General features: G+C 41.1%; 2 protein-coding genes across 3 annotated transcripts in view; one reads left to right on the top strand and one right to left on the bottom strand.

Annotated features, from left to right (window-relative positions):
* LOC119647289 overlaps positions 1–19612 on the bottom strand; it is a 751009-nt gene that overhangs the window by 126897 nt on the left and 604500 nt on the right. The gene's annotated exons all lie outside the window — the stretch shown is intronic.
* Positions 191–19439, top strand: LOC119647292. The gene is made up of 4 exons (XM_038048198.1): positions 191–349; positions 590–726; positions 18986–19039; positions 19149–19439. The coding sequence occupies exons 1-4, from the start codon at positions 286–288 to the stop codon at positions 19392–19394; spliced, it is 501 nt and encodes a 166-aa protein (XP_037904126.1). The 5' UTR covers positions 191–285; the 3' UTR covers positions 19395–19439.

Below are 19612 nucleotides of genomic sequence, written 5' to 3'. Positions count from 1 at the left end.
CGTACATACAGTTTATCCGCTAAATATCATATTTCTACTTAATCATTGGCACTACATAAAATCTACAACGTAAACAATTAACTTGTATAGTCGCAGTTGTTTCCGATACTTTATGGGCACATTATCACTTTCTTCATAACGCAATAAAAGTAATTGCTATCTATTTGTTCAAGATAAATCATCCCATAAGATAACGATTTATGGAATATTTCGCTCTTCGTCACCAATTAGTATCGCGTTGTTTGAGTGTCAGGAAATAAAGAAAAGATAATTTACACAGATCGAATGGCTTCGAAATTATTGACTCGATTTTACATATTTCTAACTATAATTTTAACGTATTCTAATGGTTAGTATCTATTTTATCCGAATTCCTCTGAGTTTGTGCAATGATGACGAAACAATAAAAAGAAGATGGGAAAAGTCGTTGATCGTTCTGCCGCCCGCCGCACTAAAAATAAGCCACTATGTCACGAAAATACCCAAGAATTTTGAGTTTATTTTAATAGAAACCATCAATTCGTGTAATAATAATTGAGTGTCGCCATAGCGTTACGTTGAAAGTGAACATTCCGCTTCGTATTTTTAGCTCTCAGATGTTACACATGCACCTATACGGACACCAGTTCAGATAGATCATGCATAACTAATCCTGATGCAGTCATTGGGCAGAAGTTTACGAGTTGTTCCAAGAAATATTGTGTGATATTTCGACAAGAATTGCAGGTGAGTTATGTAAATTTCGGGTGAAAGTACTTGCATTGTCGTGGAAAATTGTAGGGAAACTGCTTGTGAGATTACCCAGAAATTTACATTCGTACATACACATGTGCACAATGAGCGATATATGCAGACGTTTGGAAATGGAAACCTCTCCGAATTATTTACTTTTGGGGTAGTTTATGAGAATAAGGGTTCCTTTTGCAGTAACGTAGGATGCATTTCGCCTTTCTTATAAGGGCATTACATATTGTTAAATGCGGAGTTGAAGGACCTGTTTTTATGGTGAATGGGCATATCAATTTTTTATTCCGGAATATAAATTCGATGAAAATGGAAATTTTATAACAATTTTATAACTGGAAAGCTCCCTCCCTGTAGTATCGCTTCGATAATAAATTAGCTCTAACTATCGTCCCACTTTTCCTTTCCAGGACATTGAATTAGCTCCACTTATACTCTTGAGTCTACAAGTATATATTTGCTCCAAAATCACATCATAATTTGGGGGTCATTGGGGGCATGTCAGGGCAATTTCGCCTATTCTATGACCGGAAAACAATTATGGTGATTTCTGTTTTATAGCCGGTCTAAGCTCTTATAACTGAATTTAGATTCGAAGAAAGCGTCCTGCGGCGCGGAATAGCCGTTACTTTTTATTGCTGCATGTAACACCCTATCTTAAATGGAGTGAAAACATGAAAGCTGGAATATACACGACACCACTTTCTTCAATATATTCAAATTCTCCTGATCTCGTACGTGCTTTCAGAACACTTCCGACAAAATCTTCCTTTTTTAGCCCCTGCCCCATGGAATACATTCTTTGTCACCGTCTGGTGTCCCAATAATAAAGCAACCGACTTCAACCTGAAAACGACATCCTTCAATAGTCAGCACGCACAATTCCACTTGGTTTGACCATTCATTTTAGCACGTCAACAGCAGGCGTACTTCTGTGGTGTGGTAAACGGACTCCTAACGATATCCATATCCATTTCTATGCCTCTTATAGGCAGGAGCATGATGTAGAGTTACTATGCCATCAGGGTTAATCCAATCAATAAATTGCGACGCTCTGATTATTCGTCGGGTCAGTTGGAGCAGAAAAGGCCCTTCGGAACCGCATGCTACTCTGCTCTGAGTCGGTTTTTTTCGTTGGCTATAGAAAAGGTATCTTTTCCTTTTTAATTTACGCAATCTAGTCCCCAATCCTGTTTCTCGTGGGCAATGATGGGAAACTTGAAACTCATAAACCACAAAAAAGGATATATGAGAAAGGGTCATTGTCGATTGGTCGGTAACCCCGTAGTTCCTGTATTTTGTGGGGGATACAGGATGTGATATTTCTGTGGAAAAAGGGTCGATTTCGTTGTTTGCAGACAAACCTGGAGACATCCGAAGTGTGTACTTTTTATATTAAGATGAATTGAATATCATGATTGAAAATTTTACAATACTTTAGTGCTAGGATTTTTAATAAAAGCCATTGTTCGAGTATTATAAAAGTGAATGATGAAGGAGATTTACGATTAGAAGGTAAATGCATAAATATATTGGAAAAGGAAATTCTTTATTGGATATTTAATAATAGTAATAATCGTTGGCCGGACAATCCAATTGGATCAGGTCCTTCAAGCGTTGTAGAGCATTTCATTTAAGACGGCAGCGGTACATTACAGGACTACAATACCTTATCGGAGGCAAAGTGTTGAGCGTTGCACTTGCTCGTAATTATTACCCTGATTTGTTCCCCCACGGATACCACCTTATCGTGATATTAATAATTTAATAATAAGGAAGCTAAGTATTTTAACTCTCCAAGTGGCAAGAAGTCATCGACTTCGAACCTGCTAGTGATCATGAGCAATCTGATCGCGACCGGGGCGTGGATTTTGGAAGCCTCGCCAAATTCATGCCCACCACAAAAAAATCTGTACAAGGCATACTTTTATACTCAACAGAAACTTGCATTTGGTGCCTGCCAACTACAAAAGAAAGTACGACAACTCTCAACTTGGGAGAAACTGGAAATCCGGCCGGTATGTGGAAATGGGGCCCAGCAGGCTGGACACCGTGAACCTGGGAAATCTCTAAGCCAGCGGCAGAATAAGGCGAACCATCCTGGGAATGAGAACATGGACGTGGCTGTAATACTAGGTGCGTTAATGTCCAGAGAAATCGGACGCTTGGGAGAGGAATCTTTGGTGGAAAGCGGGGATAAACAGTTGACCCCGGGGAGACTCGCACTGGACAATTTACCCATCTTCCGGGAATGCCTGTGGAAAAAAATGCTGAAACCGGGAAGGAAGCCAAGATTTAACAGTGAAGATTTTCTCAATGGGCTCCTCGGTGTGGAGTGCACTGATGAAGGAAGGTAGGGGGTATCATCCGCATGCTGGGTGAACAGAACTTCGGATACTGGATTGTGAAGTTCATGAATGGTAGGAAGGCCAATTCTACAAACGTGGAGAGCAAATTGCAGAATCTTCGGTGCGCTTTCCCACAAAGGAGTTCCGCGCGGTGGATAGTGCGTACAGTGGCAGAACCCCCGTGTAGTGGTGGGCACTGGCGAAGGGGTTACAGAGTGAACTCTACCTGCTAATAACTTATCCTACACCATTTATGGAACAGGCGGAAGAAAAGGAAGGCGTAAACAAAACGAATGCTCTGCGTGATGAGATGAAACCTTTTATGGAGAGGACATGAGAACTGCGGTTTTTTCAATTGCGGCTATTTACAGAGAGATCAAACACGGAAGAATGTCGCATACCGGGCAATGTTGCACTGTCATAGAACGCGGGCATGCGCAGAGAGATACCTCGAACTCCGTCGAGTGGAGAAGTGACCGCACAGGCAGGAAAGGGAGCAACCACACCAGGCGCGAAAGTTTGATCAACAAGTCGGCAGAATGAAGCCTTATACACCACGATGCTGCGAAATCTGATTTCCGACCGCATGGGTACATTGGAGTGAAGGGATGAGTAATTTGCTGTTGTTGTTGTTGTTCTTTAGTTTGTCCCCTGAGACACGATAGACGAACAGTCCAAACAGGGACTGATTCCACCCACGAAGTACACCAACTGTACAGCAGGCACTTAGCCTATGTTGCCTGAAATATACTGTTGTTTATGAAAAACAGCAAAACACAAATTCAATAAGTTTGATTTTTTCTTTAATTTGCCGACGCCCTTACAAACGCATGGAAGGCAATGAGGCAGCGGATGAACTAGCCAAGAAGGGAGCAGGGATGCCTTTACACGGGCCAGAACCCTTCTGTGGAATCGGAAACGGTTTCATGGCTATGAATCTAAGAAACGAAGAGAAACGGTTGAGGGAACTATATTGGGCGGGCCTACCAGGGATGGAGCAGTCCAGGGTGCTTATTGGGGGATACGAACCCATGCGCACAAAGGATTGCTTAAACCTAACCAAAAAGAACCTCCGAATCATAGTGGGAATTCTCACTGGTCATTGTCGGCTGAACTACCACCTAGGGAAGCTAGGGATATCTACGGACATTGCCTGCAGGTTCTGTGAGGAGGAGGACGAAACCTTTATGCACGTCCTGGGACAGTGTCCGGCACTTGTGCAAAGTAGGTCGATACATCTGGGAGAACACTTAATACCAGATGCAAAGCTGAAACTTCTGGAAGTGGGGAACATACTAAAGTTCCTAACGGTTACAGGCCTGCTTGAGATACTATGATCAACAGGTACACTATAATCAGTAAAAGGGGCACAATAGTTCTTCAAGGATGCGGTGCGACTTTCCCTTAATAGAATAATTTAATTTACAAACGCATAAGTATCAAAGCCTGCGCGAACAGAATGGGATAACAGAGATTAGTTATTAATGTTTTAAGGTTACGCATGTTTAGTCGTTATTGAGTTGATAATATTTAAGTTGAAAAAAAATAATCTACGCGATGATGTATCTTAGTCGTTATCGTAGTTGATGTTGATGACCAGGATGTATTATAAGTTTTAGTATACAAAGAGATGAGTTCCGGCAAAAACAGGATGCATTGTATTATAGAATCGAGGGTCGCTGAGGTCTGGAGAACCAAGATTCAGTACTCCTTCGGATGAAATAAAAGGTTGTCTGCATCGTCCATTCGAAAGGTTCCCAGCCCAGACCAGGAAGCCCGAAGCAACTTGACGCACGAATACATAGAAGTTGCTCGGTAATTTAAAGGTGTCTGATACCGTGTGGATCAGGTACTTTTCCGCAACTTTACTAACCATTGCAAATCATTGGAGCACCGAGGGGAAGTGACAGATCAATGCAAGAAAAAAGAATGTGGATAGTAGGAAATGTCTTGCGGCGAAGGAACTGAAACTGTACGTATTATAATCTGACTCTAGCCTCTTTATGCAAAATATGAAAAGTCATTATTCATGCAAGGATCTCTACTGAAAAAGATTTGTTCAAGGTTAAAAAACTTATTATATCGTCTACACTTAACCCGAAACCGGGTATAGTCCTTACACTCAAAGATTATGTGTTTCTCTAACGATCGTTGCCGATTGTTTGCCGCAAATCGCGCACGTGACCGTGCAGTGAGTCGCATATCAGTACCGCTTTATAACTCGCAGCGACACATTCCCGGCCATCATCAGCGAGCGTGTTCGACGCGGATAATGGTGACCGAGAGTCAATGGGGGCAGAGGCGCCGGCATCAATGACACCACGCCGCATTTCAGGCAACAGTTTCAGTACTCGCCGAAGCACTCTTCAGTACCGTCCAGCTGAGGTTTCCGCTGAGGTTCGGGACAAATTGAGCGTATACAGAATTTTCGGAAATGGATCCTTTGCATAGACCAGGTATTCCCAAGATCTATGCACCTCCAGCAACTCCGAGAATTCTGTTTCAAATCTATGATAAGACTAGATTTGGATTGTGTGTTAATATGTCGTTGCTGCAACTAAAAACCCTTGTGTATTGTGGCACAGTTACGGCTGTTAGCTTACACGGTCAGAAGATTCGCTTTGGCGTTATTGGTTTGAGTGACCAAAGAGATCGACTATTGAAAATTCGTCTGGAACGTCGGCGGGACTCACTAAGGCAGGACCTTGCTAGGCTGACTCAACTCAGCTTTGGTAATGCCAGCAGACGGGTGAAGAATAAAATGCAACGGGTTTACCGGAACTATGCGATCCCCAGTGAAACACCCGTAGTTGAAATTGTGGACACACTAAAGCAGAAATTTTCTGTGGTACGCAGTCGGTTACGACGGCATGGCGAAAGTCACTCCAGACGTGTCCAGATTTTCAGATTTCTCAAAAAATCCCAACAGAGCGTCCAGACAGCACATTTTTCGGTAACGGAAGCGAAAGAATACTTGCGTGCATGCTATGGCAATACGCCTGGCATGAATTTTGCGAATTTTAGCGAAGAGAAAGTTCGACGAGTCATAAATAGCTCAAAGAACTGGAGGGGCCCAGGTCTGGATCGGGTGTAGAAATTCTGGTATAAAAAGTTCACCAGTACGCATGGTCGGTTGGCATACAACATAAATCCGGCCATTAGTCGGCCGGAGGAATTTCCATCCTTCCTTACTGCGGGGATTACCTACTTTATCCCTAAGAAGGACGCGGTGCAGTATCTCGCAAATACTAGATAGCGTCTTGCATACCTGGCTAACATCGATTAGCACATCTACACATCTGCATTGATCCGAAACTAATAAAGTTGTCGGCGACAGTTATGGAAGGGTGGCACACCACCAAGTGCGTACATCTGAGGGTGTTAATACCTCAGAGCCTATCCGTATACGGAGGGGCATCTACCAGGGGGATTCTTTGAGTCCCCTTTGGTTTTGCATTGCACTGAACCCCTTTCATGACCACTGAATGATGCTAGAGGGCATGGTTTTGCAATAAAGTATGGCCGTGTTAAGTCCGAACTGACACACTTGATGTAGTTAGATGACATCAAATTGTATATTGTTACTGACGACCATCTCAAAAGTCTGTTGCGAATAGTAGACATGTATAGTCGTGATATTCGGATGCAGTTTGGATTAGACAAGTGTCAAATTCAAGCCATCTGCAAAGGTTATCATGAGCCACATGCCGGATATAGCATTGGTGACATCCACATCGAACCTATGACCGAGACAGACATCTACAAGTGCCTAGCAATTCTGCAAGGAACCCATGCTCAAGTTGGTGATCTGAAGGATGCTCTGTTGTCCGAATTCCTGCGATGTGTAAAACTGGTACTGAAATCGCATCTCTCGGGGAAGAATAAAATAAGCGCATTGAATATATTCGCTATCTCTTCACTGGTACTGGAGTATTGCCGTGGACGAAGACCGATCTGGAAAACGTCCAGCGGCGGATATCGACAACTATGTCCAAATTCCGAATGCATCATCCAAATTCTGCCGTGGAGAGGATGAACCTGCCTCGTGATATCGGTGGTTGATGTGGTGGCGCAATATCATCGCCAAGTCGACTCGCTGCGCACTTATTTGTACAGCACAGAACAGACGAGTCCCTTGCTTGCGGCTGTCTGTAAGGCATATTGTGGACTGACTCCACTTGAAGGATCAATCTTTCAATCCTCTGAGTGGTCTGTCCTCAGAGAGTCGGACAAAGAGCGGATTGATGAATGGAAGTTGATGGCAATGCATGCTAAACATGTGAATTGTCTTTGGCAGCCATTTGTCGATTTGCATTTGTCGAACAGATGGCTGTGTACTGGGGAACTCTTTGCTGAGACGGAGGGGTCCATGTGTGCCATTCAGGGCGGCGTGGTCGCCACCCGAGCTTATGAAAAGCTCATCATGAAAGAACGGGTGGAGAACGACCAGTGCAGAATGTGTGGTTCGGCATTAGAGACGTTGGATCATCTCATTTCTGACTGTACTGTTATGGCACCGGTGCAATACATTACCAGGCATAATGCTGTATGTAAGGTTATCCATCAAAACCTTGTATGGTCACGGGAACATGTCCGGTTTACCGATATGAGCCGCAAGCGGTACTTGAAAGTTCTGCTTACAGCATGTATTGGACCAGTAAGTTTTGACTAATCGCCAGATTCCCCACAACAAATCTGACGTACTGTTATTTGAAAAGACGAGTCGCTCCGCGTATGTTATTGGTGCTGATATCCTCCATAATAGCAACATCGAACGGAGATACATGGAGAAGAAGGAGAACTATGAACCATTGGTTCGAGAAATCAAAGAAATTTGGCGTCTTGAGCGTGTGGTTGTAGTTCACATAATATTGTCAGCTACAGGTATTGTACATAAATCCCTCACGGCTTCCCTTGATGTCCTGAGACTCCCATCATGCAAAATATAATACATCATTCTGCATACGTGCTTGATGTTACGGGGAGTTCTTGACGGATTCTCTCATTGACCTACCAACAGCGCCCCTTTATTATTTAAGTAGGTAGGATTGTCCTAGCCTAAATGCTTGGCACTTACCGCTAATTTTAGGTAAAATACGGAATCTGCCAAGATCGTGACAACTCGGAAACAATAATAATCGTTGGAACAATAGTCCAATTGGATCAGGGCCTTGAAGTGTATTAGAGCACTTCATTCAAGATCGTAACGCTATACTACACGATTACAGTGCCCTATAAGAGGCAATGTGGTCTGCATTGCGTTCGCCCGAGATTATTACTACTCATTCACAGCTGAGTCGACTGGCATGCGACATCAAATGTCGATAGAAATCCCACTGCCACCAGTGAAATTTCAACCGCGACCTTCCGTACGAGAGAAGTAATAAATTAATCTGCATTTGTAATTAAAGTTGTGAGAATCGTTTGACTAATTTGGTTATTGCATCACCTGCAAGCAATAGTTTGTAATTTTCAATGACTAAGTTTAGCAGAACATTCCTAGATGCATACTCCCGTATGGTTGGGTGAAAATCGCTTAATATTGTAACAACTTGACAATCGTGCATTTTATCTAGTTTCTAGATTACTCATGTGGTTTATGAGCAGTGTCTAATGTGTAGGCAACCATTGGCAATTTTATGGGATTCACGTGCTATTTACCCATGCATTTCAAATGGATATGGGACTGTCCTAAACACAACAATAGACAGAAAGGAATTCAGACTACTAAATTTGTGAGTATGCTATATGTGGAGATAACCCAGCATTGTGATTTAAATGCGACTCCTTCTTTATTTTTATTTAATAAATTCAAGGGTGCAATACAGTTGAATCGTCGCCAACCTACACTTGGATATATCCTTTCTCAAAAAGCGTTTAATATTTTCCCTCATTGGAATTGTGATCAGAGGAAGTCTTCTTCATTTTTTTATTACTTCTAGCCACTTCGCCGCCATTACAATTTTCTGATTTAAGTGAGCCTCTTGTCCTGCTTTATGGAAGTAGGGAAAATTCGTAAAACTTAATAAATTACTTGAATGTTGTAAACTTATTGTACTTTCCTAAAAATTGAAATAATTTTACAACGTTCGGTGAGACAAAATAGATATATGAGGGAAAAGAAATTCCTTTCGAACATAAATCTTGAAGGAAGTTACATTATTTTTGTAGATATATATCATATATATTGATATATATTTCTGTATATGTGTGTCGCTATCAATGCCTGCTTCCACAGAATTTTCTTCGTACTTAATTTCTACAAAATTCCCTGGCAGTTCTCGCGTATTTAATGGCTCATAAAGTTGCTTACATATGAATTATGGCTGTCTCGTTAAGTTCAATATTTAATCCAATTAATTATTTTCGCATACTGAAGCGTGAAAGGGTTAAGCAATTTGAACTGGCGTAATAATTTCTTGAGGGTTTGCTTTTGTTCTCATACCTCAACACGAAAATTCTCATTAGCAAGATGAATAAATTGATTTTATAGAACTTGCGAAATTTTGAATTTTGGAAAGTTTTTGGTGGTGTAACAGTGTTTTATGGGGGCGGCTTTCTTTTGGGGGAAATCTGATGAGCAATTTTGGTTTAGAAACGTTTGGTGATGCTAAAAAGGAAGTTTGAAATAAATGGTAAGCAAGCCAAGTGCACCAGCTCAGCTTGTTGTTGCTCTGCGCATCTATGCATCCTCGAATCTTGATTGCACCCTTGTCTATAATGCTCGGATATTATGTACATAAATACCTATTTGTATACTTACATAACAAAGCTATTTTAGTCGCCCCTGCAAGAAATAGGCTCGAGGAGAATATGATTTCGATCGACAATTGCTATGAATGCTCCCAAGTTCAGTGTTCTCTTGCATCCATTTTGAGTTTTCCTGTAATGAATATCAGGAAGCAATTTCCCTCATAGGGGTGAGATATAACCCTTTAGGACATTTTCTATTATTTCAAATATGCTCGTCTCCGAGGCCTATCAAATACAGGAGCTGCCTGGGGCGTTAAGTGTTGTTCGATTTGACGTGCGAGGAATGGATTCCCAGGTATTCGGAGCAAGGACAAGAAGCGTTTTCGGTTGAAATTTTCTATTCAAATTTGGCTGAGTAAATATTTAATGTTGATTGGATGAAATGCAATTAATTGAGAGTGTTTTATGCTTGAAATGGGATTTTGTGTAGTCGAATATTCCGTGACGAGAAAAGCAATAAATAAGTTTATGATGTGATTGTTATTGGAAACAAAGCTCTCGCTTTCGCAACAAATTGTGCTTTGCTCGAATAATTGCCTCAAATCTGTTTCTTTCTTTCTTATGAAATCATTGGAATCAGCTGCCCCCAGCACCTCCGGATTTTTTTCACATCCTTGAATGCAATTCGTCTCAGCCACTTAAGTATGCCACTAGATACGTGACTATGTAGTTCCAACTTGTTGCCTAAGGTACAAAAATACATCTAGATTGATTCAAAGATGTTTTTGGCGCCCTTGTATTGTTTACAAATCAAAAATGTTGAACTTTGAGAAGAAAATTTACGATGTTGGAATCGTGTTTTTGTTTATGTAGGAAAATAGTCATTCAGATATTTAAAATTTTTACAAAGTATTCAATCTAAACGGCCTACGTGCGAGTACACATTTTCAACGGAAAGTTCCAATCAAAACACAGAAGTACTTTCAAACGATTTTGTTTTCCATCAAAATTGGAATAGTAATGACATTGTGGTCAGTAAACCATGAAAAGATAGAAACAAGTTGAAGGATTTTGCTTGAGGCGAACCAAGGATTCCACCTACATCATTGAATATGTTTAGATCGTGATTTTTTATAATCTGTGTGAGTAGTTTACTAGCATATACATATATATATATATATTTTTAAGAATATATGCTATGCAATATTTTTATTAAAATGTGTTTGAAATTCATGGCTTCGTCCAGTAACAGGAACAACGTGTCAGAAAGCTCGATCAAAGTGAAATGCAGATAACGTGCATCACCATGCTCGTTTACAGTGGATAGAAAGGGGGTCCTTACCTCCCCGGGCTGCAGTTTCCTTAAGGGCCCAGAATAGAGACTAATAACGTTAGGTGGATTACCCAATTTTGCGGCAGAGCTGTATAATTTTTACTTGATACCTGATTTTCTCCCTACGACCCTGCCTACATTAGACTATCAATTTTTTTTAAAGAACAATCTGACATAAAAATTACAGTTCTTGATGTTTCCCGTGTATATTCCTAGCAGTAAATGGGAATTATTAGCTGTTGTAAATTTTTCGTTTGGAATGCGAGGGATTTAAGTTCACATCCACTTAATGTTGGACTAGACCAAGCGGAGGTAAACTTTCTCGAATCTTTTTTGGTCCAACGACCTCTCCTCCAGCATTTCGGTAGACACCCGCACTTCTTCTCTACTGCGCCAAGTTCTTTTGGGGCGACCTAACCGTTAGCCATCTTGGAGGAGTAGGATCTACTGCTTGACGTAACCAACAATGCATCCTAATATGTGACATATCTATTGACACTACCGGCTTCTGATGATATCATTCACGGACTTTGCTGCCGACCTTAATATCCTTCCTATGTCGGTCTGATAATAGCAGTTAGTGTCTCCGGAACGATCATGCGAGATGCACTCCCTGATTATGTTCAACTCTACAGACTGTTGCAAAATGATCCACATGGTGTTGGTGTGGTCAATGCAGGAGGATACAGAGCGGTGACCAAGCTTTCGAGGTGTTTGCGGATTCCTATCCTCAACTGCCACACTCGTGCACTTATTTACAATCTTCTTTCAGCAGATCTGCAAAAACTGCAGGAGCGGCAATGAATTGGTCTGCGAGGAAAACGTCAAGCCCAGTGGCTTTACTCGATTTGAGTGCATCGATGATCGAGATGATTTCTCTTCTGTTTGGAGGAGTAGTTCGTACGCGCATGTTGCGCCGACTCTCACAAAGCGGAACTTCACAGGATGTGATATGATTAAGAACCGTGAGTAAGTCTTTTTTCCACCTCTGCAGGTGCTCGTCATCCCGAATGAAGAGTACACCTTAACATTCCTCAGAGGACCGTTGAAAGATTTGTTACAACATGCAAACGCTACTGTGATGCGGTGTACAGTTCGGAAATCAGTGTAATCTGCGGTAGCTTCCGTGTCACTGACCAGCACAATAACAACAACAAATTGTTTTCCCTAGGACTTCGCGTATTATCGGAGTTCGAGCACGTCATAGTCACCATTACTACCAGCCTTGAATTTCAGATAAGCAAGATAGGTCTTCCATTGACGGGCGGCAGTTGCATCTTATAAGCGGTCGGCGGGCAACCCTTGGCAAGTGGCGGACACAGCACCCAAGCGAAGATGAGCAACCATTACATGGTTATACGCACATTTAGAAGACAATTTCTGAATGCATTGCGGATCGGAAAGTATATATATAATATGTTGTCGGCAAATTGAAACTTAATTGGCCTTATAGTAAGCTCTGTACTAGAACAATGTGTCACCAATAACGAGGCGGTGGAGGTTATAGAAATCCACAACCGCCCCCCCCCCCTCTCCCATTATCGTTGTGGCCATCAAAACCGTGTTTTTCATGATCATATGATCGAACAGGGTGTTGTCAAAGCTTACCATTTCAGACTACTTGACGGTCACAATGCTTATAACTGCTCAATGGAAGCATCCTTCCTCACTATATCGGTAATCCCCGTTGATGCTTAGCACTGTACAATTGTGATGTTCTTTAATATGGACCGAAATCTTGCGGTCAAAATCATGTCAGAGACCGGCTTTCAGGTTACCGGACTCGCGTCTGCTACCGCTTGGATCTGTAGGGAACAAAAATGTATTGCCGCAACAGGCAGGGCAGCGCTCTATCGACTTCCACCATTTTACTTCCACAATGTCCTACTTATATCGATGGGATTCATGTTCCAGTTGGCGAGGGCGAGTATCGAGCTCGAAATAATTTTCTTGATGGAAATTTACTGCAATAATAATGACCTCTACTTGTGGGATCAAGTGATGCTCATCCCATATCGCCTGGAGTAGCTCTTGATTCTTTTTTATCATTCGGACACTCCCTCCTTTGGAATTTGTGGTATCTTGGAGAAGCTGCCATTGTTTCTTAGCACTTTCCCGATGGTGAGGGGCACATCATCAGCATTCAAGAGCCCTAGTATATCTTTCCGTCCATATAAAGTACCCTGGTGGATTTTGTTTCCCCTTCATCGTAGTTGACAATGGCTGGTAGGTATGTGGATACGCTTTGCATGCTTAGACTACTGACATCCACGAACAGGTGGTTCGTGGTTCATCATATTAATAGACTTAGCTAATTTGTTACAGTCAGCCGAATTGATCGCCTCTATCCGAGCATGTAGAGCTGTAAACTGACCATGTTTTAGAGAATCGATGCCATCGTGGACCCCATCGTTGACATCGGAAACTGATGATAACATCTTCCTGAGTAGTGCTTTTGAAGTTCTCTTCATTACTCTTCAAGAATTTCGTCAATTTTACTAATAATATTCGCACGCTTAAATTGGCGGTGAGGAAACAGCGTATTAAAATGCGTCGATGGTGCTAATTTTCCTGCGTGCTCCCACATTTTATGTCTCTGATTCATTCTGTTGGTCCTTTAACGTTCCGTTGACGGAAAAATTGCCCTCTACTCTCAAGATTCGCCGAACCGGAAGGTCTCCAAATTTCGTAATTCTTGGTCGAGAGCTTCTCAGAGAATAATTTTCCAAACATGCGGAACAGAATCATTAGATACAGGAGCACGTAGCCATGTACATGCCGCGAATCGTAGCCTCTTCGGTCGTTTTATCATCTCCGTACCCACTGTAGATATATGCGTTTTGTAGTCGTAAATTTTCGGCTTTGTTTCAATTTGTTCGACGGAATGGATAGCTTAGGTTCGTTTGGCGTTTCGATTGGTAAAAAGTATATATTTATAATTTCGACTTGTTTGGTGATACTGCATAGTAGTTGTCCGGGCTTCATGTTAGGTGTCTCCTTGGTTGACTTTGCCCTGAATTGGATTGCAGATATTCATGAGATTATCTACTCCAGGACCTTTGGTAAAATGCCTTCAGTTGTTCCCACTGCTTATAGGAGCCCTGCTGTTATTTACTGATTTCTGGTAATACTTTTAATGGCCATTGTATCAAAAATGGTCCCGTTGTGAATGCTTCGATGTCCGCTCGATTACTAGGGATTCATAGTGAAACTAGAAGCCTTGAATTCAAGCATGCTTCAATCTGGGATAGCACTGTCGTTCTGACGGCAGGAAGATCGCCCATCAATTACTGGCCGTGGGTTTTGGCGTGCCGTACACAAGTAAGGCCCGATTTATGACTATTCATCGATAATTTTCCTTATCTTGGTTACCCGATTGACAACATAACTTTCCATGCTCATTGGGTCATATTTAATCCATGCTAAGACTATGGTCAAGTCATACCTGCATTGTACTTTTGATACTTTCAATTGCATCGTTGTAGATACAATTTTCATCTCGTCGGCTAATAGAAGAGCTCCGTTTAGCTCCAATCGTATCAGAGTTTTTTCTGCTTTCAGTGGCTTTACACGAGTTTTGGCACAGGGTAGCATTTACTCCCCCTTGTATGTCCACTGCTCTAAGGTAGACAACAGCGGCATACGGAGGCTCTGCACGTCGGAGTATCCATGCTGCTCGTTTCGTTGCTTCTATAAGTATTGGACCCATTGGGGAATCCGAATAGACTCCAACATTGATAGTCCGGCTTCCAAAGGTCTCCATTAGTTCAGAAGCGCCTCCGCTGAGATATCATGCCAGCCAATTCCACATTACATTATTTTTTGCATTAAGATCTTCGTAACAACGGTCATTGGAGCTAACGACTACATTGGGTTGTATATGGCCGTAATATTTGACAGGAGCGGCCGTTTCGTCAATTCTTTGGATCAGTTTTGCGCCACGATCGTGTGCTGTGTCTTGTACTATCTTTCGTAGTCCAGCGTATTTGTATTTTATTGGAATCTTGCTTAATAATACGGGATCCGTCCATGCCGTCCATTTGCGTAGGATAAAACTGCCAGCTTTCGATAACTCCATCATCTGATACATCAGATCACGCGCCTCCTTCTTTATTGCCGCTCCTCTCAGGAGATAATACACGTAAAAACCTTTTCGCAACCTTTTTCTCGCAACGGGAAACCTCTGTCCTCATTTTTCACTAATTGTGGGAATGTTCTACCCATCTTAACAGTTTTTGGCATAGGTTCTCTTGCAATTCGGGCCCGGTATGTAGAAGGTCGTTTAAATTGGAACTGCTCGAAGCTTTCGTGGAAGCGTCATAACCCGGCCGAATTTGTCTTGGTTGTGCTTTACAGCTTATTTATCATATGATGCGGAAAGTATTATAATATACATATGCCACCGTTCTCACCAGCAAAGGATGTCGCTTGCCTCATGTCGCCATGGTCGATGAACTCGTGTACTGTCTTGTACTATCCTTCTTTTGATCTAACGTCCTCCTCAAGCCGTTTTCCAGTTGTCTTAGTCGTATGAATGCTCTGTTTTTAGGATTCCCTAGCGGCAAGACTTTGGGGCCATCCTTGAACGGAAATGTGACCGCGTAGTTTCCATTTTCTTTGCACTAAATCGGTCTTTCGAAAACCACCTCGTGGTGGATCATCCGGAGCTGCTTCTGTTTCGAAAAATTGTTGGAGCCGTGTATGTAACTTCGGCGTGGATATGTTAGATATAAAAGTTGCGACTTCAGATGATGATCTTTCCTCTTGATTCGTGGCTCGACTATCTTTTCAATACTTTAGTTCCAGTACTAGGTCAATGCCTGCCTTAAGAGTATATTGCATTTTAGGTTTATAAGTTGTAGATTTTTCATCGGTTCAAGTCTCTTTTCATTAATGTCTTCGTTCGGTAGTAAGGCTATAAGCGACGGTGACACTTAAGCTTCAATCGCCAGCTCAAAGTTAGAAGCAAAATTTGGCTTAATCCTCAGTTCGATGGTTTTCCGAGCAGTTGCAACATGAATACCATCGGTGCCTAAAACTGACGTGAACACATTCCTCTTTTTCAAACTTAAATTTGTTTGCCGCCGCTAATGCGATGAAAGACGTCTGGGAACCAGGATCGATAAGAGTTTGAAGTACCAAACTCTTGCCAATTGACCCTTTGCCGTTGTTAGATATCATAATCGAACTTCTTCATTATGATACGGTTTATCATTGGGTCCCCATGAAAAGTTGTGCCCCTTGGGTTACTCAATCCAGCTAAGCAGTTCCGTATTGTATTTTATTATACATCGTTATCATGTCATTAGCAGATTCGTAGCCGAGCTTTTTCACGTTGAAGATTGCGTCCATGTACTCAGAGTGCGCTTGCCGACTATCAGCAACCAGTTCTTTCAATATCAGGAGCGCGGACTTGCAGTTGATACTAGACAGCTACAGGTGGGACATGTTTCTCTCGCTTCTACTTGCAGATATGCTAGCAAGGATTGCAACTTTTGTATTTCTGCAATCGGCGGATTATTTCCTATCACGGCTGCTTACTGATGCCAGTAAAGAAAGGAATCTGGGCCGGCGGTAATTTTGGTAGGTACTCCGAGACACCGTATATTTGCCTCTCCCCCGTGTATGTGCCGGTTATCGGAATTGACGTGAATCCTCCTACTTCAACGATACTATTGGCGACCTTCCTGACTGGTATCTGATGTGCCGGCTGGCATCTCAGTATAGTCACTTGTTCTTCCTCCCGTCGTTAATCTATATACAGGTTATACAACTCTCTGGCTTAATGAGATCGAGTAGCTTCCTATGATTTACCCAGAACTTCAGGGCTTCTAGTTTCGATTTCTTCGACAAATATTCCGCTGATCTTCAAGATGGTCCATCTTTCATATAATTCATTTTCAGAATTTCAACCTGAATGGCAAGGTCGTTTTGCTCCTTTAGTGTCGAACCCGTCGTGGCTATTCGGATGTTATGGTTTAATACTGGGAGACTGTGAAGGTTAGATTAAGGAATCGAGGATTGGATCAGCACTAATTTGATCGTAAAAATGAATGCTGAAAGTGTAAGATGATACATGAGATGTATCATAAAAATATGAAAAAAATATGAATGCAATAAATTTTTAATGACACAATTTAATTTAACCATAAATTGGACGTGTTTGCAGTTTTTTATTTCCAATAATAATGCTTCCAATATCCCTTGGAAGTAATATTTTCCTTTTGAAACTAATCGAAGATACCGTAGCGGTGCAACAAAAAAGAGTACGGAGAACCTCACAAAAGAGGGCCATTCAATTTGTCCGACAGCTTGTGGTAATCCAGATTGAATAGGACTTCGGTTATGTTCCGGGTTATGGAGAGCAGCCTGCTGCATTTCACTTCTTCACTTTTTGAGTGCGTGAAATATTGTGAATGAACGGATGAGATACAGTGAAATCACACCTTCTCGAATTTTTATTTTAAACATCCTCAAAAATTTAAATTGTTATAAATAATCCCCCACGTTGAGCGCCATTTGAGATAACTTTCTAATTTAAGAGAAATTTAGATACTTCGATGTTTCTCAATCTTTAATTACTCCTACCTCCTTTTATTTCTCTCAACTGTGCCAAATCTATTTAATCCTGAGATACATTTTTCGAAAAAGATATGTAGTAAAAAAAATCTTCTTGAAAACTGGCAACAGGACGAACTCTCAAACAAAGGATTCTTTTAACAATTCATGGAATTTAAACGTTTTCAAATTCTTTTAGGATGAATCACTTAATTGCGCGAAATGCTTGGAGAGTGTCAACAATGAAAAGAAAAGTTATTTGTCCTTGAAAATTGACAAAGAAATTCATTTCCGATCCAGAGCTGTGCCACTTTGACCTAGTAAAACAAACACTTCCTAAAGAATCCTTTTCTCAATCACAATAAAGAAAATTCTCTTTCCAATAAAACATTTTGTCGTATCTCGTCCTCCACGAAAATATATTTTGATTTGTTTCCCATTAAAAAGTTTTCAAACGCTTTTTTTAACATTCTTCCATCTTTCCAGGAATTCAGTAATAGAATACTCTTATCAAAGTTATTTATCTTTTATAAGAAAGATCGCGTAAATGATTGGTTCAATTCATCTTGTCGTAGAGGAAATTTGTGCCTTTTTTATGGTTGGTTTATTGTTTCCGACATAGCTTTGCTGTCAAGTCAGCCATTTCATTTTTACAGGAACTGCTTCCATCTGTTTATTTCTGTTTGGAATGAATTAATACTAATGGATCCTTTGTGTCTGCAGATAATTTCATTTGAATTATTAAAACAATTACGGCCGGTAAATCGGGAAAGCAGTAATGAAAAAGCCTTAAACCAATAGGGGAAGAGCACTATCTCCTGGTTGGATGGTTATACTTCCCCGTTGAGGATATTTTTGTGGTAATAAAATCTAATTATTTTGTGTAAAATATAATTATAATCGGGATATGAAGGCCTTTCGAAGATATTTAGGAAATTAAAGTGCCTTGCAGGATTCCAGAAAAGTCAATTTTGAAACGAAACTTACAAGCCTTCAACCAACTTTTTTTTTATTACTCCAACTTTCAGTATTTTCGTATTAACCCCAGCATGAGTGTGTCTGAACAGCACATTAAAGGAGAGTAAACACAATTTTTTGAGCTCCTTAGTGTGAGGCACTTAACCTTTCAATCAGTTACCGTACAGCCTTTCCTTTCATTATATTATACAAACTTCCGCCACTTTTTACGCCTTTCCACTACCGGGTTTTGTTCCCTCGTTAAAAAGATTCCCATTTTCATATTTCCTATAATAAAAATTGTATGCGAAATAATAGCAACTTGTTTCTGTGTTTTCTCTTCTACCTCCAGAAGCCTGCAGGGGTTGTAAATACGTTTTTGCGAGGATGTGAGGATAAGCCGCTTGTGAGTATACGTAGAAAAGTTTCATTACTTAGGAAGCGGAAAGAACTCTTTCTGCTTTGCAATTAGGATATGCTTTAATCAAATATTTTTTATTTGGAATTATTTTCAGTATCTCAACAATGTAGTGGAGGACCCGACATTTAAGAGTTATTACCGGTCATGCACAACGGATCTTTGTAATAACGGCGACGGCATTAGATCTACTGGATCAAGTTTAGATCCTGATTCAGGAGCAGGAAGTAATATGATTATTCCGGGACGCAGTATGGCGGGTGAAACGTGTAGCAAAGCAGCTTTCCTCTTGATGGTTTCGACTTTAACTGTTTTATTAATGTCAGATACATTATGGGATTAATGCTATAACATGCGTAAATAATAAATTGCAGGAAATATGTAATTAGATAGAAGCAGAAACCCTCTTTCAACTTTAAATTCCCTCATAATATAATAGAGCTTAGCGTAAGATTCTAAGCTACAGGCTTATAATTCTTACAGCACAACCGAAAGATCTACGCGTTTCTCAAAGCTGAGGTGCAATTCGGATGCCTAACTCTGCTAAATGTCTGTTTTCAA

Source organism: Hermetia illucens, chromosome 1 (genome assembly GCF_905115235.1).
Source record: "Hermetia illucens chromosome 1, iHerIll2.2.curated.20191125, whole genome shotgun sequence".
In the NCBI taxonomy this organism is placed as follows: domain Eukaryota; kingdom Metazoa; phylum Arthropoda; class Insecta; order Diptera; family Stratiomyidae; genus Hermetia; species Hermetia illucens.
The sequence above is the reverse complement of the archived record's forward strand: the minus strand, read 5'-3'. Positions and strand labels throughout refer to the sequence as shown.

Bases quoted from the DNA above. Each gene is read 5' to 3' on its own strand.
- LOC119647292 (XM_038048198.1), top strand. From the start codon at position 286: ATGGCTTCGAAATTATTGACTCGATTTTACATATTTCTAACTATAATT. The intron at 350-589 runs GTTAGTATCTAT...TCGTATTTTTAG, and splicing joins AATTTTAACGTATTCTAATG to CTCTCAGATGTTACACATGC. The intron at 19,040-19,148 runs GTGAGTATACGT...AATTATTTTCAG, and splicing joins GATGTGAGGATAAGCCGCTT to TATCTCAACAATGTAGTGGA.